The 27,424-nt window shown below is 36.3% G+C and overlaps 1 protein-coding gene across 1 annotated transcript in view; it reads right to left on the bottom strand.

Moving 5' to 3' along the window:
* Positions 1 to 27,424, bottom strand: part of VWA8 (von Willebrand factor A domain containing 8) — a 182,470-nt gene that overhangs the window by 92,912 nt on the left and 62,134 nt on the right. Inside the window, exons 15-21 of the mRNA XM_027649783.1 lie at positions 25,976 to 26,144; positions 25,596 to 25,673; positions 22,248 to 22,363; positions 21,203 to 21,309; positions 19,256 to 19,362; positions 15,347 to 15,418; positions 5,217 to 5,293 (exon numbers count right to left, since the gene is read on the bottom strand). Of these exons, the coding sequence (XP_027505584.1) occupies positions 5,217 to 5,293; positions 15,347 to 15,418; positions 19,256 to 19,362; positions 21,203 to 21,309; positions 22,248 to 22,363; positions 25,596 to 25,673; positions 25,976 to 26,144 (726 nt within the window). The remainder of the gene's footprint in view (positions 1 to 5,216; positions 5,294 to 15,346; positions 15,419 to 19,255; positions 19,363 to 21,202; positions 21,310 to 22,247; positions 22,364 to 25,595; positions 25,674 to 25,975; positions 26,145 to 27,424) is intronic.

The raw sequence follows: 27,424 nt of genomic DNA, 5'->3' as shown, positions 1-27,424 counted from the left end.
ATTTTACATTTTCCTAGTCAGAACCTAAGCTTTTAGGAAACCTTCTATCAGATATCTCTTCACAACTAAAGAAACAAAATCAACCCCAAATGCTGTAGTTCTGTAATACAGTCTACACAAAAATAGAAACTGTAAGGAGGAGAAATCATTCTAATTGAAATATAAAAAACAGATCGAGAGTACGACTCAATTCCAAATAGATGCAAACTTAAATGTTTAAATGACAGATAAAGAACACTTAACTGCAGCAAAATCATTCTTTGTATGCAACTAGTTACTAATTTGATGATAAGAGAAGTAAAACTAATCTTTTTTTTCTCTGATTACATCAAAGTAGACAACAGTTCAAAGTCCATGATACTTTCTTCTGACATTTTAATGCAGGAGAGCTGGGAGCTTACAGTTTTACACTGATCTATGATTCTCATCATTGCTAAGAAGGATTTTATAGTCTTAACAGGGCACAGGTTCTTGTCTGCATCTTCCCTAAAGTTTTACTTTTTTTTTCTTCTTTCTGTGGAATCTTCTTGGTTTAAGGGACTTTGAAAGTAAGATATTATCATGAGAGAAATAAAAAAGTAAGATATAATAATAATAATAAACAAATAAATATATAGCAAAGAATAATAAAGGAAGATATCCTCATGAGGGGAAGGAGGGGGGTAGATACTTATCTTGTCTCTCTGGTGACCAGTGACAGGACTTGAGGGAATGGCACAAAGCTGTGTCAAGGGAGGTTTAGGCTGGATATTAGGAAAAGGTTCTTCAGCCACAGGGTGGCTGGGTACTGGAACAGGCTCCCCAAGGAAGTGGTCACAGCACTAAGCCTGACAGAGTTCAAGAAACATTTGGACAATGTTCTCAGGTACATGGTGCGATTTGAGGTGGTTCTGTGCAGAGCCAGGAGCTGGCCTTCAATGATCCTTTTGGGTCCCTTCCAACTCAGGATATTCTATGATTCTATGATTATCAGTTTCCATTAAAATCTTTTTCCTGTTTCAATGAAATACCAAATTTAACTTTAGATTTTTGTGTAGAACCACTAGCAAATTCTTTCAGCGGGATTCACGTGAGAGATAGCAAAAGTAGTAACAGAAAGGTTCATAAAATGATGAGGCTTTCCAGAGTTCACTAATTTAGGAGCAACACAAATACTTGACTGTCGGGGTTGACAGCAGGTCTGTCAGAAGGAAGACAGAGCTGCAAGAGCGGATATCCTGAACTTTCTGCAGGGTCGTCATGAGGCTGCAAGAGCAAGTCACTGTGAGTTTGCAAATGCTGAATCATCATGAGCTGGCTATAGGTCAGCCAATCGTGATGTATGTTTATGAAGAAACACCAATTATAATGCAACATGTACGTTACACCAGGGAGTATAAATGTCGGAGATCTGTTGTAACAAAAATCTATCCTATCCTGTGCAATTCTTTTTGGAAGAAGACTCTTTCTGTGTTTTTCTTGACTGCCACGACAACACTTGACCCTGTGTTACATGAACTTGGAGAACATCAAAGTTTCTTACAGTCAGTTTCTTAGTTACTGGCTGCAAAACCAGTACATGTTGAATTTCTGTAAAGACCTCTCATTGGCTTGTGACTGCACAAGTCTCATACGTTTTCACCTTTCTAGTAGCATGAGGAATGCATGCTCAATGTGGAAGCAGTAACCCCCTGAATTTTAATATTAGACAAGGTAAAGCTGTTGTTTATTTTGTTAGATGTAGACAGTGTCCTGGGTGGACAAAATGGAGAGAACCATCCCAGGAGGGTAAACAAAATTTAGCATTTCTCTGCTGAAATTTACTCTTGTAGGAAAGGAGTGACAGGGGAATCCTGGCAGATGGAAGTTCTTCCTTAACACAAAAAAGCGGAAGCGCAGTCCTAGAGAGAGGCTGTGCTGAGCCTACACCTATTACTTTTTCCAGAAAAAGTTCTCTAACTCCACAATTAATGTGACGAGAGAGCTGGTCAACTCCTGATCAGGTCCTAATATTAGAAAGTATTCAAGAGGAAGCAGCCAATTTTTTGACTAATTTTTAAGCAAACATTTTTCTTAATTTCTGTCATTATTGAATCTAATCACAGCTTCCTTTCATTAAAATTTTCTGGTTTATGGTACCAAAATGATTTATAATACTTAAAAATTTCAAGAAAATTAAATTTCTCAATGAGGTGCTGTAAAAAAGGTTAAGGAAAAGGATTCATAACCTCCATAAGCAATTGAAACCTTAAGGTCAGGCTGACTCTTCCCATGTGAATCAGTTGCACTGCAAGTAAATACAGATGTCAGTAAGGAAGTTTAAGGAAAAACACACTATTTCTTCTGGTTTTTATCTCCTCTCATCATCTTGAAGTATGATATAAAATGTGAGATTTTAAAATTACTCCTGGTAATAGCTCACTGCGTAAGGCAAACACTCCTTCCTTGAATGTCATTGAACATATGTAGAGTTAGATCAGAAGAACTCCTTATACTGTCTTGATGAAACCCTCAAACCAACAAAAAACCCCACCCTAACCAAACAATCAACATCTAAAACCAAAACAGTTTTAATAGCATTTTTAGTTCTCTTATATTCCTGTTTTTAGTCAAAAGAGATGAAGTATTCTTCTATAAAAGACAATTATATTGCACAAGAAACTGTATTAAACTACATGACAGTGTATTTCCCTCTTATTCACAAGCTATTACAAGTAAATGTGGAATATCTTCATGATTCTGGTACTTAAATAGCATTTAAAGAAACATGTTTCAGAAAATGGTAATTAGATTCACAGATCAGAATACTTCTGAAATTCAGTCTAATTATTTTTGTCTGTTATTTATTTTGCTACTTTTATTTATTACATAACACTACATTTTATTAAAGATCTTTAATATATTAATTTTAAAACTCTTCTCTCTTTCCACTGTCGTAGTTTCTTCTCTGGCTACATCTTCATTATAACCACCAACAAGAATATTTATAGCTAAGGATATATCTCTCTCTTCTCCACAGCAGACATTATTCAGTTGGAAAACCCATTCCATATTGGCATTACCCTACATATGTGCCTATTACTCATTCTATAGCTAACTGTATGAAGTGACAATCGATATGGACAAATTCGGGAACTCATGATGTCAGCCATTTTCTGATGGATTCACCACCTCTTTGAAACTCAGAGTCTCAAAATATGCAGCTGACAAGTACACACTCATTTCCAGAGAGACTAGCTGAAGTGGAACCAGAGAATCTGTAAACCAAAATTCAAGGACTAATGCAGTGCCATCTGCCAGACATATTTCTGAAAGGGCAGAGAAAGTCCACCTTCATCTTACAGGGAATCACCTCCACATTTTTCATGAAGAAAGTATTAAAATTATCCTTTTCCCTTACAAGGTAATCAACTACAATGCATGCTTGGAATGTTCTATTCCTTAGTATCTGTAATTCAGGTATATAAGCACCATTGAAAGTATCATGTTTAGAAATACTTTCCTTGGCATGCTTAAAGGTAGTAGCTAGGAAATCTGCAGAAACACATAGGGTTATGAAAGATGAAGTGCACATTCCAGCATATTTTCTAATAAAATACTTCTATGCCATAAGCTACTGACTGAATTTTTCCCCACAAAGTATGTAACAGCTTACTAGTGAACTGTTGGGGTTTTTTTTGTAAACTTGCTCTTATTTTGTTTTGCAATCCAGAAGTCTGCACTAACAATATTGTAATCCTTGTTTAAAAGCCCTGTAAAGTCAAGTAAAGTATTATATAGACTGAGTTCTTCACAAAAAATTTCAAAATGCTACCCAGGAAATAGATTTCTCGTGTTTCTATATTCACAAACTATTTTTGTAGGACTGCTCATCATTTTCTGCTTTATTTTCTACTTCAATCTATCTTTAAAACCCTGCAATCATGAACAGTGTTTTACAGAAATTATAGAAGGTTGTATTGACAAGACAAGAAAAGCACATTTTTTTTCCTAGTGATGCATCAACTAGCATGCTGAAACTAATACATTCTACAGCCCCATCATCACCCAAAACATTGTGCTTATACAATGTTCTCCTGAGCCATCTGAATTCATATTAAAGCACTGTTCTGCTTGATCACATCTCACTGGAGAACACATAGAAAGATGGAAATACTGTAGTACTTTGTGAAATAATTGTGATTTGCAAAAATGTCAGTGTATTTTATCCATAAGGAGTGCTCTGCCCCAAGCAGAGAAGACAGTAGGAAAGTTAACACAAAACTAAAAGTAGGAGGCCACAAAAGCAGTATTTCAGAGAGAAGTGACGGAAGTCTAGAAGAGGTAGCATAAAGGAAAACAGCACTAGAAAAGTAGTGAGATAGAGCTATTCAAGTATCAGGAATACAAGTATAAGACATTTGAAGACAAATGGGTGAGAAAGTGAGAGAGAAAGTGTTACAGAGACTGTGTTGTTAAAAGGCAGAATACCAAAGATCAATGTTTTTATTAGCACTATTTAAAAAACAGTGATAATGAAAGGAGACAGAGTGATGAAGCTAGGAAGTTGAAGACAGAGAGGTACGGACTAAGAATGAAGCTGAAATAGGATGCAGTTCAATAAAAAATGAGTCTCCTAGACATATTTAGTCTTTATTTTAATTTATTGGTTTCAAGTTCATGTCATAAAAAGCAGGTAGATAATTTGCTATTATTTCATCTTTTGAATTGTTTTCAATTGGCTTATTGTCTTGAAGTCCATTTTTTAGCTCGTAATGTAATTTTCTAATCCAAATGTTTATGGGTGAGAAAGAAATACATGCATTTAGCACAAGTGCCAAAGGAAAAAAGCTTTAAAAAGCCTTTATTATGTAAATTTTTTTGTCTGATGTGTGATATATTCAAACAAGCACCTTTGAATTTTTCCCTCACACAGTACCTCATGCTTAGGGAAATTTCTCCAGAAATGACAACAAAATATATTACTAACTTCTTGAACCAAGTTAACATCAGTATTCTCTGACTTCTACTTCCTCTTATATTAAACGATGCGACTGCATTATATTCTTGTACCCACTCCCTCCTCAACCTGTCAGCTTATTGCCTCTGTCAGACAAATTCCTGTGGTCTGTGTGCCACTTGCTATAATATGGTCTTTGTTCAAACAGTAAGAACACATTAAACCTCAGAAACATGAGTTTTAAACCATGAGAAATTAGACTGAAAACATAGAGGATGAAAATCTAACACATTCTTACCTATGCAGCTGTAAATACTCTCTGGGCCTGTTTAGAAGGTGAAGGAATCTGTCAACAACCTTGTTTTTCCCAACACCCTGCAGTAAATAAATATAATATTAAGACATAATACAGATGTACACATTTAAGGGTTATAAACAAAGAAAAGATAACTTGCCAAAGCTGTTAAAATACTCTTCATATTCCTTTATATGAAAGTACAACTTCAGTTCAGAGAATTCTGAACACAATTAAATGATATATGTTTTATTTTACATATATTTGCAAAATACTTATCTGTCTTACTAGAAATAACCAGAAGTAGGATTGTATCCTTAGAGTTATATCACACATGCTGATGCATCCTTTAACTAACACCAGTTTTTCCAGCCTATTTCATAAAGGTATTGCAAAAATGTCAATGCTAGGAAGTTGTCTTGCATTTAATAGGAAAAGGTCATTCCCAGTGGTTGTAGGAAACATCCTGTAACTGTCAAATGGAGTTTGGGCACAGCCTTGGTAATACTTGCTGATCCCATTCCACTGGAGTTACTAAAAAAGACCCAAATAGAATCAGAATTTGGTTGGAGATAAAACTGTATAATTGTCCTATTGCAGGATGTCTGCAGTAGCAAGCTGCGCAAAATGACGACAGTGGGTTTATTAAGTGAATCAGGTGTTTCTAACACCCTGCTGTGCCCTATAAAATCAGTTCAGTAGCTGGTATTTCAGTTCAGGCCTAACCTGGTCCCATGGAAGGAATCAGAACTTTAGTCTTATCCTAAGAGAATTTGGGTCTTGTATCCAACTGCAGTAAGGAGATTCCCTGCAAAAGTACACTCTTGATCAGCTCTAAAATGCTGATGTTGATGCAGACCAAGATGTAGAAATTTTTATCCTTCCTGCAAGGATGTGGTTGCAGATTTGGGAGCTCAGAAGACCAGTGAGATTACCGAGGGTTGCAAAGGAAAAAGAAAAGGAAACAGTAGAAAGAAAATCTCAATTGTAGCTTAGCCAAAAGCTGTTTGACAAGACACTGTCCCTTTGCTGAGATTCTCACTCTGACTGCATGAATGCAACTAGTAGTCCACACCAGTGGATAAGAAGATAAATATAACCCACAGAAAGATTAAAAAGATTAGATTAAACCAACTTGAGATTCCCTAATCTGTTTCACTTGGCATTGAAACAGAATAGGAGCATTCAGAGCTGCAAGTTATGGCATTTATGACTGTAAGTTCTAGCTGATGGTAACTGCCAGCTGCAGAATTGCAAACTGTTTAAGCTTCTTAAAATGAGTCTCTCATCCGACTACATTTATGAAAATGGAGAATCATGCACGTATGTGTAATAGTTGAAACCACTGGAGAGTTCTCACCATGAGAGCAGAGGAAAAAATACCACAGCGCAGACAAGAATAAAACTACCTAGATTCTGCTGCATACTTGACTCCAGACAAGAGAGCCAACTCAAGTCAGTGCTCTGCCACACGCCTCCTCACAAACCTTCTTCCACCTGATTCTTCAGAAGAATCTACAGCTTTACACATAGGTGTAGTAAGAAGCTGCAACACGCAGCTTTCACCAGTTGTTTCCGAAAAGTGTCACTGGAAACAGTTCTCTACTGCTTTGAAAGGGGATGAAACTGCAGAACTTATATGACATAACCATTTGGGGGGAAACTTGCAAGCTAGAAATTTTCTCAGAAGCATTAAAAGTAACCAGAAACAGGCTAAGAATCCCCTAGTGGTGCACAGTTTTATTCACATATGTTTCCTACTACTTGCAGTCAGATACTTAAAATCATAAATGGGTGAATAAACAGGAATACTCCTAGCGTCAAGCACAAAATACCTATGCTGAAAGTAGCTTCCTTTCCTAAGAGAGTTGATGACGGCTGGGTAGATGTCTGCATACAGTTTCTGTACCAATCCCAAGCAGATTGCATATCCTATTTCGCTGCAGAGTGGGACTCCAGCCAGCTGTGGCAAGTACAAAGATGGTGAAACAGATCAACATATTGAATCAATGTAAAACATACTTAATATCAAAAAATGTTACTGTAATTTAAAAAAAAAATTGGCTTTCATGTGTATTAACTAAAAGTGCATGTGGTTTTTATGTTTATGATAGATTCTTAGAATTATGCCTGAAAAATATTTTCCCAACTACGAAGTAACAGATTTTTCCTACAGAAAGAGGATCATGTTTTTGTATTTTTCTATTCATGTTGTTATCACTAAGGGTATTAAGAGGAGAGCACCTCACTTCTAAGAACTCTCAGAGGACACAAGCATGGTTGAGGAGCACTGTGGAGGAAGGGAAAGAGCATGGTTACTCAGTGAAGTCAATGGGAGTTACGCCACGACCACATCTCACCCTTTCTTCACTTTTATTTCTGCATCTCACCAGACTCTCTGCACAGTTCCTTTTACTTAATTTTAAGTATACCTCAATTTCAGAACATCATACATTTTTTAAAAGGTGCATGCAGTATTCAAAAGCCAAAAGGCATTCCCACCAGGTTTTAGATATTATAAACATGTTAACATTGCCCAACTTCTAGGTTGAACTGCTTCCGAGAGTACATTGTGTGCCTTCACAGAGGCTGTGGTTCACCACATAAAATCCCTGGCTGGCAAGAGTAGCTGGAGCAAAGTTCACGTCAAAGCTTTTTGATTCCATCCCTCTACATTCCTACTTCATAACAAGTTACCACTTCTCTTTGTCTTGGCTACTCTATTGAGAAGTCACAATATAAGAAAAAGGAAGGAAGAGACCAAAGATATTCAGAAGGCTCTTTAGCACCACTAAGAAACTGCAAAAGGAGAGTTTGCATGAGTTCATTTCTTAAGTACTATGCATTAATGTAAGGCCCAGAAAAGCAGGTTTATTCCAAATTCACCTGACCTCCATGGGATAAAGAATATGCCTGGTAGTCTTCTTCAGGTGGACAAGAATTGCGGAAAACAGTAACCCATTTTGGAAAAAAAAAACCAACTCTGAAATGATTTACTGGCGCCTAAGAAACAAGAAATCACAAAATTGCAACAAAGTCATCCTCCTTTGCCCTGCCTGCCAGAGATCAAACTGGATCTTCTGGTCATCCACACAGACAGTAGTCAATTATTTAAGCAGAAAGAATCAGAACTACCTTTCATTTGACCATACTTAAAGACTGAGTTGAACTTGGACTGGATTCAGAATATAATCTCACATAATTTGAAATTATTGTAGCCTGAGGTAACATTCAGAGGACAAAATAGTTTGCCATTAACACTTGCTGTACGATATTAAATATGCACTACTGCAGTTACTTAATTTAACAGAAATATCAACATGCTAATTAGAGAGAAAATAACATCTGTGTTAGTGTTTCAGCTGAACAGAATAAAAATATTTCAGAAAGCAAATATAAGACAGTTTTTATTCCATCAGACATATGGGACAACGGAAATAGAAAAATGGGAAGTAAATATCTGCACTAATGAATAACAAAAAAGAAATTATGCAATTAGAAGACAAAATAATCTTAGTTAAAAATTCTTCTAATTGACAGTGTAAACACTTGCTACCAAGGATGAAATGACTTAATCTTCTGCAGTTTCAAATATAAACAAAGTTATTACAGGTCCCAGGAGGCATTTTGCAATTCAGGACACAGATCTCACAGTAGTGGGACAAACTTGTCCCCTGAACAGTCCCAATAAAGTCAATAAAGTTATAGTACAAAAGAACTGGTCCCAAATTTTTGAAATGAACAATTTGCCTCTTAGGGAAAAAAAAAATCAGCCCTTCAGCTGAAACACTGCAATCACACCTTCTCCATCTTGGTGCACAGCCATCCTGCATAGCAGAGAACCTGTTTCATTACAAAAAAAATGAAACAAATTTTAAACTGGTAAAAAAGCAGTTTATCACTTTTTCACCTTAGGAAATCTTATTTCATAATTAATTTTAAAATTCCATTATTAGGGAATGAAAGACAAATTTGGCTTATCATTACATTTTAGTATCCAGAACCCTCATGTCAGAGTTCTCAGTTTCTGACTTCACGGAAAGTGTTGTATTGACAATGTCATTATCACAGAAACTTGCAGCTGAACAACGAAAATGTTCAGAAAATGAAAACACTTTTGCTAACGTGCAGTTTCTAACACTGGGCCTGGCACTAAACCACCTTCCATGGCCTCAGTTTGCCTGTTTCTGCCAGCAAAAACATTTGCAATGCATGCATTTTGGTTGAGGCTGCTATTTTCAGAACAGAGGATCATATTTCTGGTTTTCTAAAAAAATGTACTGTTATCAGCAAAGCAACAAGCAGCACCTATACAGAATTGTTTCACACACTCCAGGTGTTATAAAGCCCTGCTTGGAACAAACGTGAATAATGCAGTTTAATAATTGCAGAAGGTGTATCACCAGCAGACACCAGACATTGCTACCGGAGGACCACTGCAATCGACCCTGTCACCGCTACCTTGTTTGAATGTTAGCAACAAATTAAAATACTTGTATAAAAGCAGAGGTGGTTTTAAGTCTTGCCCCAGCTGCAATGTACATTTTTATCAGTCACAACAGCAAGTGTTCTGTGGTTTAGTATCTCATTTTTTTATTATGAGTTTATCATCCGGGGCATGCAAAAATTATGGTGACAGCAAAATAATAAGATTTCACCATAAGAACAAATAAACTTAATTCCCTGATAGGAATCATGAATTGAATGCTTTGGATACATCTCTCGCTAAAGGTCTAGACAAGCTTGTAGAGTTTATGTCTTTTTCTGACTTAAAGTACAACTTTCAACCCTGAGCCCTGTCAGGCTAAATACAACCTTTACATTTCCAGCGAGGTAAGACAACTGTGGTTCAGTGGAGAGGAAACATGAAAAATTTATAATAGAAAGAATTTGTGTGAAGAAACATTAAAAAAAATTGATTCTTTTTTAATTCTGGTTCTTCCATTTAATATGTACAAGCAGAAATCAACACTGTAAGCAGAGACACATTTAAAGAGGATGCCTATTCTGATATGTGTACATACTGTTATGACTGTAGCAAGTAAAGAAGTATTTTCTGAGTTTTCCGCAACTGTCATACCTAACTCTCTAGACAAAAAATTTCATAGCATCTGGCCCAATTTAGCTCATTTGGAGTTTATTTTCTCCATGCTCATAATAATAATAAAAGATTGGTTTAGGATAGTACATTCCTGCCTTGTAGAGGAAACTGTCTATCTTTAAACAAGTTCAGGCAGAAAAACAAGGACCCTTATTTCTAGAAAAGTTAAAATGCCAAGGATTTGCTTTTTCAAGTTTTCTGATGACTGAAATTATTACACTCTCAGTTTGTACTTAATTCAGTTTCACAATGAGTTAGAAATAAGAATATTATATTAGAAGGAAAAATCTAGTCGAGCATGTAATTTTAAATATTTAAATATTTAAGAAAGACTCAATCATTTTTCCTACTAAATTTTTCAGGAATAAAATAAATTCCTAGTGGGTGCCCAGGCATTCTTGTAAGTTGATCTCTCAGTTAAAGAAAGGCAGCAGTAAGGATGAAATGACATTCTTCTATCAGGAAAATAAATTGGCAAATGTTCCAGAAGGCTGTTACATTTCTAAGCTCTTTTAATCACAGAATGGTTGGGATTGGAAGGGACCTCTCGAAATCATCTAGTCTAACCCCCCTGCTAAAGCAAGTTCCCCTACAGCGGATTGCACGGGATCATGTTCAGGTAGGTTTCTGGTATCTCCAGAGAAGAATCATCCACGGCCTCTCTGGGCAGCCTGTTTCAGTGCTCTGTCACCCTCACAGTAAAGAAGTTCTTCCTCATATTCAGATGGAACTTCCTGTGTTCCAGTTTGTGTACATTAACTCTTGTCCTATCACTGGGCACCATTGAAAAGAATCTGGCCCCATCCTCTTGACATCCACCCTTAAAGTATTTGTATGCATTGATAAGATCCCCTTTTCCAAGCTAAACAGGCCCAGCCTCCTTTCTCCATAAGAGAGATGGTTCAGTTCACTCATCATCTTCGTAGCCCTCCGCTGGACACAGTAGCCATTATTAATGTATTTGTGATAGTTTACCCTACTGTGGGTTCACATTAACACTTTTACTAAGTGCCTCCAAAGATTTTTGTTGTGGTCTTCTTTCAAATTATTTGCAGTATTTATCACCTATATAGAATTCTTCGTTCTGCTTCTGAACAGCTCATTCAGTAAATTTCAAGGTAATAAAATAATTCAGAATTGAGCAGTCTGTAAGCCTTCTCTATCCAGAAGGCCACAAATCCCTTGTAACTAGAAATATTTTTCTTGGTGTTTTCAAAGACAACTGATGGTAGCCAAGACCTCACCTATGACTAATAAAGGTGAAAACATCCAACACATCTCTTTACACAACTTCCAAATGCAACAATTTTGGAAATGTTATATTTAACATTTAAAGTTGTGAGACAAAATAAAAGCGTTTCAGCCACTGCTATTTTCCAACTTTTTCCACATAAACAAATTCTGTTTATTAACATAGTTTCTCTCATATTTGGCAAAGAAAATCCAAGGTCAAGACAGTAAAAGATAGCAAGTCGTGGCCAATCCATGAACCGCACAATGTCCATCAGGAAAAATTTCACAAAAACGCAGCGTAAAAATTTTCCTTGGTAATAAGAATCAATACTCTAGTCTGTCTCATAAGCCAGACTCCTCTCAGAAGCCACTGCAAGAGCAATATGTAATGACTAAATAAACAGTCACTGCAAAGTTTGGAATAAGTAACCTTTACCGAACAGGGCCCTTGCTGTTCTTTGCCTGTTGGTGTGAAAGTAATAAGCAGCTGCTTACTCCCAGCCAAAGAAGAAGCTGCTGTATAGTTGCTTTGAGAAACTATAGATGGTCATTCACTCTCAGACTACAGGCTCATTCAGCAAGCAATATCAGGAGCCATATTTATAGCACTGGCAAGTCCTTTACTTGGAAGCTATTTCATAGCTGAAAATTCGTATCTATCCACTGAACTCAAAGAAACCTGTTCATTTTTATATGAAATGGAAGCACATTCCAGTCAGTATCCAAAGTAAATAAACAACCACTGTAAACAAATATTTAGACAAAGCCACACTGCATGTACTACATTTATGTTGGGCCATAAAAGACCCAGGGAACACACATGAATGAAGTGTTGTAAAGTAGTTTACTTTAGAAGCTGAGCACTTCTAAAAATATCTGTTGGTATCTAACACTTGTCTTCAAGTTCTCCTCAGTTTCATTATGAAAGCCAGTCCCTAACATCCACCAAGATAACTTAATTCTAATTCACTGAATTTCAAAGGGAATTCACTAATTGTCAAAGTCTGTATCTTGAAAAAAATATTGGTAAAAGAACTCTCATCAGTCAGCTCTTAACTAAAATGAATATACAAAAGAGACTACAATTATTTTGAAAAGAGACAGGTCTTAAGGTAGCAGGAATTTTCAGTGTATACATGTGTTATGAAAAAAGAGGCAAAAGTGGAAAACCACATTTAGTCACCCAAACAAAGAAAGACTACACCCAAAAAAGTGTGTTAAATCACAGTTGAACGGAGATACTCACTTACATAGGCATAATTTTGAAGGACCAAATTATGTCCTTAGGTATATGCCAACTCATTTAAATATCTAGGAAATTACACAAGCATTCAAAGGGATGTTAGTCATATGTTTTGAAATACCCAGGTTCACAGTATTTGAATTGTCAGTTATTACACTGAACTTCCATGATTCACTTATTCACCAACATGAAGTTTAACAGAAAGGAACTCAAAACAGCACTTTGTGTGTCCAAAAAATCATTATCTTTTTCTTCCAAATGCGAAACAAAAGTACACACTGATGTATGTATCAAGCAGTGATAAAACCCCACCTTCTTATACACATCAAACTGTTAAAGTAACTGAACAGAAAATAAGAATCCTATTTTTTAATAATTTACTTTACAAAAAGATGATGAAAACTAATATCTTCAATGTGGAGGTATCTGCACATGGAGTATGAAAGCATAATTGATGTAATATGGTTGCTTTTATAGTACATGAATGTGATTCATCACAAGTTGCACAAATTTACAGTAATATATTTACGGAATTAGTAACCAATTTCTGAATGGTTAGTGATCATTCCCAAGAAATCAAGAATGATTGCCGTGGTCCTAAAAGATTGCAGAATGGCAAATACAGTGCTTCAAACTTAAAAACAGTATTTCAAAAGGAAAGGCCTGTTGGCCCTTTCTTAGTTACACATAAAAACAGTGGAACAAATTAGTAATGAGTAAACCTGGAAGTACTCAGAAGTATGTTAGCAATTAAAAACCAAAACCTTTATTACTGATTTGCCAAAGAGAAATCACAGCAAATCAACTAATTTTCCAACTTAATGGTACAGCCATTCTAGACAGCTGATGTCTAGAATCAAAGCAATATGTTCCAATACTTTGACCCAGACAAATCTTTTAACACTGTTTTCAATTAGAGATTCAAAAGCTTGGAGAAAATGTGACATACATTAAAGATGAGAATACCACTGTGGGAAAAATACCTTATATCCTAATAATTGTACTCATATAGTCTTCAAAAATTTTCTGCCAAATGAGCCCTGAGTGTACCACTGGGTTCTGCAAGCTCTTCCCCGACAGCTAGGGTTCTACTTGCCAGTGTTGAAGGTCAGCTCTGAGATGGTGTTCCTGCCTCAGTGGGATTCCTTTTGTCCCCCATGCCTTGGGAGCTGCATGTATCCTCAGGTCCTTTCCTCGGCTCCTTCCCAAGCTACACTGTGGAAATGCTGTGCCTGGCCCTGTACCTTGCCGACCCCAGTTTGACCTCAGACCTGCCTCATCCCCATGGACCTGTCTGGCAGCCACAGGCACTTGGGTGAACATGGCTGCTATTCCCAGACCTATTATTTTTGCTTGGACAGTGAAGGACTGGAAAACTTGTCATTAAGGACACTATCCCTGCCTCCCTTCTCCTGGGGTTCAGCCCACTCCTGCTATTCCTTGGCAGCAGGTTCTGCAGACAATCTGTACTATATAACATTTTAAATACCAACTCAGAAGATGGCACAGACAGCGCTGTTTATGAAAAAGAGTAAACAGATCTTGTTTCATTTATGAAATACATCAATTTCTATTTATGAAAAGATTAAGCCTTTTGGGAGAAGCTGGCATCATCCAGCAAAAGTCTACAGAGGTTTCAAGTACACCATCTTTGTAAATTCAAGTTGATAACAAGGATGCTAAACAGATGAGACTGTATATTTTAATATATGCAAACTAATAACAATTAGCATTTTATATTCCTTGCTATATAGGTTAGATCATTAGTGCCTTGTGTTAAACTTTTTCTAAGGGCTATTACAAAAGAGAAACATCTGCTAAAAAATTATTCTATCCTTGCTAAGGAAAAGCTAAGCTAAAGGAAGATTATTTTATGGGGGAAAAACCAACTTGGTTAGTAAATAAATAAAGAAATATCTGTCAGCAAAGATACTAGCCATAGATTTAGATAATACTCATGTGTACATCTCTTATCTGCTACTGGAGATTTTAAAGGACAGCTCTGATACATAGCTAAGAAGGATAACCAAAGCCATTAACTGAAGATTTTAATGGTAGTGATGTTACATATAACTATTATTGTGTCAGGGGAGATTTAGGTTGGACATTAGAAAAGGGTTCCTCACCCACAAGGTGGCTGGGCACTGGCACAGGCTCCCCAAGGAAGTGGTCATGGCACTATGCCTGAAAGAGTTCAACAAGCATTTGGAGAATGCTTCTAGGCATGTGGTGATTCTTGAGGCTGTCCTGTGCAAAGCCAGGATTTGAACTTTTATGATCCTTGTGTGCCCCTTCCAACTCAGAATATTCAGTAATTCTGTGATTAATGTTTTGACTTTTTACTCTGATAGCCATGTAAAAAACATTTAAGGCATTTACATTTTCCACAGATATGTGCCCATAAAACCCCTGGACACTACTAGATAAAGAATTAAAAATTGGATCAAATATCTCAGTGGTAGAAATGAATGCAATTTCAATGAAGCAAAACAGAGATTTAATTTCATCATTAAATAATGAGTTTGTTTCAGGTATTGTAAGAGATCTTTAACTCACCTGGTTGCCAACTAAAAGAAGATGTTCTCCCAGCAGAAAGTCCTTGAGCATATCTTCCATTACCATCATGTGCTAGAAAAACAAAACCACAATTTTCACCCCTGTTTTTATGCCCTCAAGTTTATGCATTTGCTAATGACAGCAGTACAACAGGAACTTTACCTAAAGGATTTGGGGTCAAAAATTTTTGAACTTTATACTTAGAGCTACCTATTTCATAGCAAGAGTCTCTCAGCCAATAATAGCAAAGGCAGTATATCCAACAATGACACAAAAATACTAACTCCCCACATTTATGATCTCTGCTGCAACTGACTGTGGGTGCCTGATTTCCCTAAATATATTTAACTGTCTCTAATCACTCCTTGTACGTTTCCTTCTAGCCTAGTTGAATGCTTGTTACCAAGAGTGTAAGAACTTTCTTTAGTACACACAAATTTTCCAGTAACTGTACTTGGAGGAAGCAAAACGTATCCTAATAGAACATTAGAGAAACCAAACAGAGAGATAAAAGACAGCTGACATGTAAATTATACACATATATTTTATTAAAGATTAAACAACAGGTCTAATTAATGAAAAATACACTTTTTCTATTCTAATAAAATTTTATTTTCAAGGAAAACAAAGACAGGAGAATGCATGCTCAAATCTGAAAGCGTTTATATGTGTCTTAGGATATGTAGCTAATTATTTTAGGTACATTTTTATTAATTATTAATTTATATGTGCCTCATTGAAGCCAAAGTGCTTGAGGTGTATTTTTACATATATTTTATATCATAAAAGGTAACACACACTGTACCTCATTTAACCTTATCTTGCTACTCACAAATAATTTGTTTAAAAGGATCAAAAGGATTTAAGGATAATGTGGCAATGCAGACTACTTTACTCGCAATAAAGTCGTGTATATTTCTCCACTGTATCTAGTAAAAATAGGTCATCTGTAAGTAGGTCAGTCAACCTACTTAGAGAAATGAATGCTTGCCTTTAAATAAACATAAATCTTTTCACATTATCATCTCATCTCTAGTACTTGATTAAAAAAGAAAATAATTAAAAATCAGTAGCTTTCCTGTAATTTCTGAGCATAGAAATGCTCATGTTTCTATGTGAAGGATATTCTACATTTCCAAATCTCTCTAGAACACAGGCTGGGGGTGGGGAAAGAAACTCTTGTAAATACAGTGTAATACCACAAAATCCTAACCAGGCACGTCAAAAGACCACTGAATACTCAATTCACGATTTAATGAGAGTACTTCAAGGCAAATTATTATATTTTCTGGCATGTGTATACACTGGACATTCATAACTGATGAGAATAATTTTGACCAGATATAGGATAAATTCTAGGAAGCCAGTTTACCACACACATTGATTGCGTTTTTTATCTTATTGCTAGGGTAAAATACATCCTTCTGATGACTTCTTTTTTAATCCTAAATTGAATAAATATGTGTACATTATGGTTTCCCTGCAAAGCACCTTAGCCACAAGATATACTGTGTATTCATACTACTTCTTTTCTGGTTTGCTTGGGGTTTTTTTTGGCACTAGGACTTAAATTAGCATTGTATTATGATGCATGCAGACATTTAATATTAGTTAGTTACACAAAGGACTTGTAAGTAGACATATCAATATTGTATCACCTTTCGCCTTTATTCACCCATGTTCCCCAACACTTGACCTGAAAATGGCATTTGGTGTATTACTTAAAAAACTATTTCCATCCCTGTGCCACTTGTTCTGGACCAACAGCAGTGTTCCACAGCAACATCAAATTTCACTGGAACATGAATTGTTTCAAGACCAAACATAGAGAGGCAAAAACTTACGCATTTCATTACATTGTGCAGCACTGCAAAGGACCGAAGACATATCTTTTTCTCTGTTTCAGTTTATTTCTGTGGTTTCTAGAAAATGGAGATGTACTGCACTAAACTCAAATCAAATTTGTTCTCCAGCAGGTTTTGCTAAATGATCATTACAGCACTGGAATGACTGAACTACAAACTAGCAATAGAATATAGGAGTAGAATTTGTTTAGAAATGGGAACAGCTATCCTGACTGGTATTTGGTTGCTGTTTCCTTCAGCATTTAGAGGGCAGGGACAGATACAGAGCTACCAGGGACAGATACAGAGCAGGTCATTCTCTGCAGCATTTTTAACAGAGGTTCCCTAAATAACATCTGAACACAGGTTGTTTACAGTTTTCTGAAGCTATAAGCAAGAAGGTGGAAAAAGCAATGCTATCAGAACTGAGGATTTCATTTCCCACAGGCTCAAATTATGTAATTTATCGAAATGGCAACACAGAATAAAATCTCACACGAAATGTTAGTGGGGAAGATGAAGAAGTCTGTCATCTGTTCTCCTTGCATGGCCTGTCATCACCTTCAGTAGGTGATACCCATGCAGCATAGTCTTTCTGTGGAGAAATTGCAAGTGAGGTAGGAAAAAAAGAATAGGAAAGGAAAAGTAAGCAAATCCGCACCAGCTCCCTAAATGAAAAATGTTTGACAAGATCACACTATCAGAGTGGCCTTTCAGTAGCAAAATATTCTAAAGGTAACCCAGAGGGTCAGTCTCTTTCAAAGGATACCTTGTCTGACAGTTTTGAGGCTCCCACACTAGACGGAGAAGAAAGTTGCTGTACACCCACCTCTATTAAAGGGATGCGGGAGAAACAGAAACTAAAAAACCTGCAGTCACAAAGCCTTTCCTTTTCCTTTCACTCACTAATCACTCTTACTCTTCACTACTACTAGGAACCTAGTGAACACCTAGTCATTAGTGAAGACTGATGACTAATTAATAAGATAAACTAATTAAAAAAATAATTAACAATCCTAACTAATAACTCATTTACTAGTTACTCTTCCCCTTGCTTTTCAAACGTGCAATGTTAATCCTGTTGAAAGGGAGTGTACTGGGTCTGGTTGAGATGGAGTTCATTTTCCCATTGCAACCCCCACAGCGCTGTCCTTTGCTTTGGTACCTAGAAAGGTGCTGACAACACACCAGTGTTATGGGAACTGCTGAGCAGACCTGGCACAGCATCAGCACTGTCCCCAACATTCCCCCCATCAGTAGGCTGGGGATAGGCAAGATCCTGGGAGGGAATGTAATCAGGCCAGCTGACCCAAACTAACCAAAGGGATATTCCATACCATATGACATCAGCTCAGATATAAAAGCTAAGGAAAGGAGAAGGAAATGGGAGGCATTTGTCATTTACAATGTTTGCCTTCCCACTATGCGTGCTTCCTGGGAAGTGGCCAGAGATCACTTGCTGATGGGAAGTAGAGAATAAAATCATTGGGTTTTTCTCTTTACTTGTGCATGCCCAAACTTACACTTCTGCTTTAGTAAAATGCCTTATCTCAATCTGAGAGTCATTTTCCAACTTATTTTCTCTCCTCTGTCCAACTGAGAAGGGGGACTGATAGAGAGGTTTGGCGGGCACTGGGCATCCAGCCAAGGTCAACCCATTACAGGGAGGTAAAACTTTATGCAAAAGGCCCATAAAACACAGTCTCAGGATGCAATCAACAATCCAGTTCTAAGACTGGATCAGTCCAGCAGCGGCAAGACAAAAATAAAACCAGTCAATGCAACATCCGATCAATTAATTCTGAATAAAATTCAGTTCAGACTCTGTTAGTTCGTATTTTATGAATGTTCAATAGGCTGGTTGTAATCTCTTCACAAAGGGATGAAGACACATCTGAAATGATCACCAAACGCTGTGAGAAAAATCTAAGCCTAAAGAAACTACTTCAGAAATATATTATTAAAATTTAGTTAGTACGTTATTTACTATATATATGAGCATACACATTAGTATAGCAAACGTAAAAAAACTTTTGTAACTCAGAAGTCAGAGATTTGTACTTACTTGTGCGTTTTCATAAAACAAAACATCAGGCACTTTCATTTTCTCAGCTGAGTTATAAATTGGCATTGTCACAGACCCTATCTTCAGAATCCCATTGTTTATTTCACCTGGACATTTTTCAGGAAAAAAGCAAATGCGTTACTTACAACATCCTCTAAGGAGACATGCAATCAACACCCAATATTCACAAGTAATGATTTACAAATTTTAACAAGGCTGTGTTAAAATTTCTGATTTCTGCCTGAAGAAAGAGAACACTTTGAAGAGTATCTGTCAACAAGAGGTTGCATCATCATGAATTTGAATTCTCTTTCAAACTGCAAAGAAGTATATTACAATAAATGATGAAAAAGTGATCTTACAGGAAAAGTATCATAAGAAATATCAGCAGTTGTGACTGCTGCCTTGGTTTAATTTCACACTCTCACTGTGTTATTTGGAATATCACCAGTACTGTTAGGCTACATTTCTGCAACCCACAAGTTTTCTCACTCTCATTCTTCCTTCTCTTTCCTCCTGTCCCACTGTGGAGTGAGGTGTGAAGGTGAGCGAACAAGTGGTTGTGTGGGTGGTGGAACAAACCTGTCACAACAGTATAGAGCCTCTGTTGATTCTCTCCTTCAGCACCGCATTTCTGCTCAAATGGATTAATGCCTGAATATGTCACGTTTATAATTTTGGTGAAAACTGGTTAAATTTGTGCTAGTTGAAATAACCTTCGACTACAGCTCTGAGAGAAAAAGTACATTAGAAAAATTTCTTAGATCAAAAGAATCATAAATTCTGCCCTTAGGAAACTAAGTGCAAATAATAATCTATGCATTAAAAACAGTAATAATTTTTTTATACTAATTTCCTAATCTGGTATGGTGTAAAACTGAAAATAGCCTAATGTCTAGACAGATGTTTTTAGTTGCTCACCTTTATGGTATGAAATAGGGAAACACAGAAAATTCAAGGTAGCATCACACAACTGGCAACAGTTCAAATAATATATATAACAATACCTAGATGGCTGCATATATATGCATATACATGTACATATGGCTGTACATATATATTATATTGTACATGACAGAAAATTTAATTTATACATATAAAATATCTCTGCATTTACATATGTACTTTTATATAACACACACACAAATAAGCCTGTAAAACTAGAATCCACATGAATTAAAACCAAATATGTGTTTACCGTTGCAAAGACCTAACAGTAAAAACACAGAAGTCAAATACATCACAGAAGAATGAGAGTAGAGGTAACGTTGGTGAAGCAGAGTAAAGGAAACATTTAGTGAATGGAAAATGGCAAATTATAGTGTGCTGCCTGACAAAAGATATCAAAAGATAGAAGGGGGTCATACATCAATGAGGAAGGAGAAGTGAGAAAAATGGCAGAAGCAGAAATACATGCATAGCCCTGAAGGTTACTACAAATGAATACAAGTTGGATGAGCTAAAGAAACAAAGATCTGCTCGATAAAGGTGACATGTAACAACCACAACAATTTAAAGAGAATAAAAAGAAGAGAAACTAACAAAGAAACGTGTGCCAGAATGAAAGCAAATCATAACACAAAATTACAAGAGTCTCAATGAGAAAAAGGTAGATTTTAACATGGGAGAGAAAGAAGCAATGATAAAAAAACAGAACAGAGAAATATTAAGATCAAACCAAGGCTGTAACTGTACAGAAGACTAGCTATCAGTGACAAAAAGAAAAGAAAAAGCAGTATTAGAAAGCCTGAGACAATGGATCTTCTAGACTGAGGAACACAAATATGATGGAGAACAAAATTCCATGCACTGGGAATACAGTAGACAATACAAAAGTATCAACATATTGAGAGTAGAAGTGCATTCCACAGAACAAAGTCACCTTTATATGTTCAACAATCTAAGTAACATTCATGAAGAGCAGGAAAGAAGACAGCACAAGCTTACATGTGTAATCCTTCTCCTCCAGTTTCTTCGTGTTATCTGGACTCATTTCAATACCAGAATCCTGAAGATTTTTATGTAAAGCTGATCTAGCGAGATTTGGTAAAAACCTAAAACAAGAGAAATAATGGGGATGTTGTATTTTAAGTGTTTTTCTTTTTAAAGTTTCCAGCATTTTCTGTAATCTAAAGATTAAATCTGACAATTTACCTGCAACTCCAAACCCCAAATATCTATTCCTTTCACACCCAAATAATCTTGCACATTTCACATATCCCTAAGGAGAGGAATTGAGCTTCATTCATAGGCAATGAACCACATTTGTGGCTGTGTGCTTATTTTGATAGGCTTCAGTGTTATCGTTTATTTCAATATTTGTAATGTAGGATGGATTAGGACTGGAGGCATGTAATGTTCTCATTCTGTTGCCAGTAAGAGCTACAGTAGAACTAATGTTTTTTCAGAAATACCTTTTCTCTTGACCCAGTTGACTTGGACCTCAGGTTCCAAAGAGAGAGTGAGTTCTGAGGTGTTCAGAACTAGGCCCTTTCAGTTTTTCAGACCTTTTGATGATAATAATTTGTTTTCTTTTGACAACAGCGGGAAAGAAAAACACCAAAAAATCCACCTAAATGCAAGCAAACCAAAGGCCACAAAAGAAAAACCAAAACCAACAAAACTCTAGATGTTCCCAGCTTTTCTAGATACAGCTTTACAGAGTTGGAAACCAACTCTCCACAAAACATCAGTTGTCCTTAGACATTAATATGGCTCTGCTTTGAGTGTTTTGAAACAGTGAAGTAATGTGATAATGATAACCTATTTATATAATGTAATGAAGTATCTTCATAAAGATGAGAAAGAGTACAAAGTCCTTTCTACTTACCTTCTAGGTTTGAGAATATCACAGAAATATTTTTAAAGAAATTACAGACTTCAAGGAACAAGACAGCAATTGTATTATCCATTAAAATGCATTAAAAGCTATCTTGAATGCTAGCAACTGACCAAGAAGCTCTTGAACTTCCACCTAAACTAGCAGCCCTACCTGGAAAGGCAGGCTTTATTAACAGCCTCATAAAGGCTTTCATCTGGATGTTGTGACAGTCGACGACAAATTCGCAATAGCTGTCGAGTAGATAAAAATGAAGCCAGTGACTGTGCCTGTCAAAAAATACAAGATAGTTTAATTACTTAATCTGTGTGAAGGATTTAAATCAAACAAGTCAGGAGAAAAACATAAACCAAAAGGAATTATTTCAATTTTTCTCCTAATTCATAGATTCTTTGTGCCTTCTACAGCAACTTCTGCTTTTTAATGGGCAAGTTTGTAATTCTGTATTTTTTGCAATAAGTCACTGTCATGGAAATCATTATGTCATCAAAAGATTAGCCTTATGATTTCACTTGGTAAGCAACAGGAAGAAAAATGTGCTGTGAACTGAATTTTATGCGCAATATAAAACCTAACACTAAACAATATTAACAATAACAAGAAGGTTAGGATCAATGTGCTAAAAACTCATCTGCTTTTCACAAACTGAACATGAGCTCCATACGTAATGCTCTGGAAAAAGGGTCTGGCAGGATTCTTAGATGTATAAACAAGACAGCACTGGGCAGCAGTAAGGAGATTGTATCACCTCTGCACACGCCTTCTGGGCGGGCCATTACTGGAACACTGTGTCCTTTTCTGTTGTCCACATGTTAAAATAAATGCTAAAAACTGGACCTGATTCAGCAAAGATTTACAGAAATTATTCAAAGCTTGAGAAGACAGATCTCAAACACACAGAGTAAAATTTAAAAAACAAACAAACAGAACCTCAAAACAAGTGACAATGTATTTAAAGAAAGATATAAAGACTGAGAAAGAAATAATTCTATAATTATATCTGCCGGATGAAGGTATCTAATACAAACAGGTTCCTTATTTTAGCAGGAAACACACAACAATGTGCATGATCTGATAAGTCACGCCATGCTTTGCCTGGGTCAAGTGAAATATTTTAATTAGATAATTTCAAAATGTTTCATTTGGGTTCATATACGTGATTTCTAACTGCATTAAAATTGCCTTAATATATACGGCGGTTTCAATTGGAAAAAAAAGTCGTGATATTTGACATCCAGAGTTAAAAATAGAGAAAAGCAACACTTCAAGAAGTTCAGAGCCTTTTTAACTCCTCTTATTAATTTTTGAGCATGAGAAATGCCTTAACCCAATTCTTTCCCCTGAAAAACTACCATATTGACAAAAAGGCATTTATATTAAAAAAAAAAAAATCAGTTCTATGAAATTCTACAAAACTTCTCTCAAATTATGAGAAAGCAAAGAACAATACCTTTTAAGCATAGGTCTGAGCAAGAATTCTTTAGACTGAGCTAACTGCAAAGATTACTACTCCTCCTCCTGCTTTCACTGATAGAAAATTGTGAAGCATCTTCTGAACAATCATAGTTCACCACCCAGCACTGTGGAGACTGTGATATAAATGATGGCATTTCATGTGTTATTTCGAGACCTGCTCAGCCAAGCACGAAGCAAGGGCAAGGGAGAGGAGCAAGTGCTGTATCCTTACTATCCCTACCTAGAGCCAGAACTCTCACTGCCTTTGGAGATCATACTCTCTTCACAAAAGTATCTTAAACAACTGAAAGGTTCCTAAGCAGAGCAAGTTTTTGCAGATAGGCAATAAATCACAACCTATGAGACTGCACTGATGGAGAAAAGCAGCTGGGCATATGAAATGAGGTAGTGTATTTCATACATTGTGCCACCTTGATTAAGTCCAATCTCTAGGGATGCGGGCATATAAATTCTAAATAATATATAGGTTTAGATCCTGCACTGAAATAAATAAGCACAGAGGAACAGGATGGACCACTGAGGAAAAGCTGCATCACATCTTCTGGATATTTGCAACTGGTAGTTAAAATTTTGGTAAGAAAATTTCCTCCTCTCTTATATGGTTTGGTATTTTTTAAACTGAACAACAATAAACTCAAAATTGGGTTAGTGACAGTCTTTGTAATATATACCTATGAGACATCTAATTCAACAGGATCTTGATTGTGGTCTCCAGATTCTCTTGTAAATCAAGCAAACAATTACAACGACGCAGACAACACCTACAGAGTGAACAGTCTACAGGAACTCTATTTTTAACAAAATCGCTCTAAACAACAGTTAATATTTCAGGATTATCTCGGCAGAGATGTATTTATTTAGACAACTCTATAAATAGCCTAACATACACAAGGCACACATTTCAGCTCTCTGCACAGGTGTGCTATTCTCGACATGTCTTATGTCACTGCTGATCACAAGAATCCTCCCTCGAACCATACTGTGACTCACTTCTTAGCCAACATCATATAATTCGTTTAGGTATTTCACAATTCCACAGATAACCACAAATCCATATTTGGAAAGGATTTTTGTAATGCTCTATTTAGGCATGGTATGTGTCCAAGTATGCCAAAACCAATACACTTATACATTAGATATAGGAAGTTAAATAGATAATAATAACAACTCTGTCCCAACAGTGTACCTAAATGTCTACCTTTTCACTTACTTTTTTTAAGCTCAAAAGAGTATAACAGCCTCTTTCAGTTTCTTAAATAGTAAGACTGTAAAAACTATTAACAAAGTTAAAATCATAAAAACTAAAGACAATGAATTTCCATACGAGTTAAACTCCTGGACTCCAGTAAAAATGTTTTACATTTTAGTTACATCAAAACATGCAGTGTTTTAGTTGCCATGGCAATAATTTCTTTTTCTTTTCACTATGACTTAGCTGTATCTTTTTAAGGAATTTTGTGGTCACTTTGTCAGCAGTACTTATTTTTCTTGACATGTCGTCTTTAGTAGAATAGCCTATAGCAGTAACACAGCCAGGAGTTCTGGAGCTTTCCCTTTCCTGAGTCTCTACTGCTGCCCACTGGCATTTTATAATGTCCAGGTAGCTCCTATTGCCCAAAAAGCCTCAACAAAGTCATCTATCAAATTTCAAATTACTAATGTGAAGTAATCAAAATGTATTTGAACGCACATACCTATTCAAAAGGCATCTCACCATGTTTCACTGTGAGTCACATATCTAAACTCACTGACAACGTGTACTGTTCTTCTTGATTCCCTGGAATTCAAGCAAATTCCTAAAAGCTTTACTTATGCAGACTCCAAATATGTACATCATAAATCAAAAAAGTTTAGATTATGCAGTACAGTAATTGCCAGCAATAATTTTCTGGGGCTGGTTTTCCACTCCGTTGACCCTTGAAACAACACGATAGCTTAGCATGTTTCACCCAGCCTTTGCTAAAACAGTCATAGCAGGAGACAGTAAATTCAAGGAGAAGAAAAAAAAAAAAAAAAAAGGCTCACTGTGGCATCATTTGTCTCTCGAAGCTTGTGCGTTAAAGACAACAACTGCTCCACAGCAACACTGGGCACGTTTGGAATCTGAAAGAAAAACGGCATTAATCTTACTGCAAGATATGCAAGTTCCACATACAGCTACACCCAGATGCAATGAGCACATAGTTGTCACAGTTGCTTTATGAGGAAGACTACTTTCTTATTACAGTATCATTTAATATCACAATAAGAATAATACCATTAAAAGAAAAGCAGATATGCTGCTTTGATAAGATGTGAAAAGTAACTCATTTATGCTACAGTGAAATAGCAATATATTTATGTAGCAAATAAACCTCTTCAGTAAGTGGTAGTCAGTAAGTGCCTAAAAAACTGAATATACTTACCATTTTTTTAATAACTTCGATTTCTTCACTCTTGCTTAAAGATCGAACATTATGAAAAAGAAACAGTGTCAAAAACTCTGGACCCAGCCATTGTTGGGTACTACTTCCAATGACAGGAGGTTCTGCTAAGACCACTATTCTGAAAGACGGATGAATAGGAAAGGTAGACCTACAAAAAAAAACCAGTTTAAAAATGCATTACCTGGCTTAAGCAGTGAATATCAAATTTAAATTTTACAACAGATGAAAAAGAGATAAATTATTATACTGAATCATATAACAGTATATTCAGATCATTTGCACTGCAACTTTGTTAAAAAAAAAAAGGCTGCATAATGGGACTTGCAATTTAAAAAATTTACACATCTTTTTATGTTCAGAAGGGCACCCAACTAAGCTACAGTGTACTGTGTTGTGTATCTGAAATGGACACACCTCACTCATTTGATGGACTTTTTCAAGTGCTTTACCTAAAGCAGGATGTCTCACAGGGAGAAAACAAGACCTACCAGAGCTGCAGTAATGAGTAACTTCTTGTACTCAATTAGACTGACAGAAAGGATGACACTGTAGAGACTGGCCTAGATACCATGAAAAGATGAATTTAGTAACAGTCTAGGAGTATTCCCCTTACAGATGCTCTTTGTGGCCCTTGGAAGATCATCTAGACTCTTAGCATGAGATTAATATGCCTAACTTCATAATACTCCTGAAAGTAATGCTTCAAAGACCAAACCAATCACCTCACCCCTGGCTCATTTTAGAGTCAGCATGAGGAGACAGGTGTCTCAAAAGACAGATTACGACTTAAAGGAACTTAAGAATTGCTGTCCTGCATCCCTAAATCTACCCATCTAACTACATGTACCATCCCTCATTATGACAGCTGGAGATACTCCTTGGGGAAAGCACAAAAGTCTAGCCACTAACAGTAGTCTATCCTCCTCATACTCGCCCAGCACCTACAACCATATCTTCAAGGATATCAGAAGGTAGATATCTATTTGCTTTAATGTCTGTTTACCCACAAATTTGTCTAACACCCTTCTGAACTTCTTCATCCTATCTGCCTCCACAACTGCCTGTGACAACATATGCACTGTTGCCGGCTGTAAAAGGTACTTTTATTATTATTGGTTTTTAAATCTTTTTGGAACTGACCCGCTAGTTTCAGCCAGTGTTCCTCAGTTCTCACTGCATGATTAGGTGACTAATAGTCAACTAATGAAGATAATGGGAGCTTACAACACAAACTTTTAGATGTGTTAGGGCACTAAAAGACAACTGCTTTTGATTTTGGTATCTTTGTCTTCTTCACATCTTTTGTATTCTTTATTTATGTAATATTTTCACCTCCTCTAACTGGACATTCATTGGTACTCATCAATCGGCACAACTGCATGATCTCTAGAAGCAGCAGAAATAATAGAATAACAAGTCAGATACAAA

This window comes from Corapipo altera, unplaced genomic scaffold (genome assembly GCF_003945725.1).
Source record: "Corapipo altera isolate COAL_440 unplaced genomic scaffold, ASM394572v1 0, whole genome shotgun sequence".
NCBI lineage: Eukaryota > Metazoa > Chordata > Aves > Passeriformes > Pipridae > Corapipo > Corapipo altera.
Note: the sequence above shows the minus strand (reverse complement) of the source record. Positions and strands in the feature narration are given on the sequence as shown.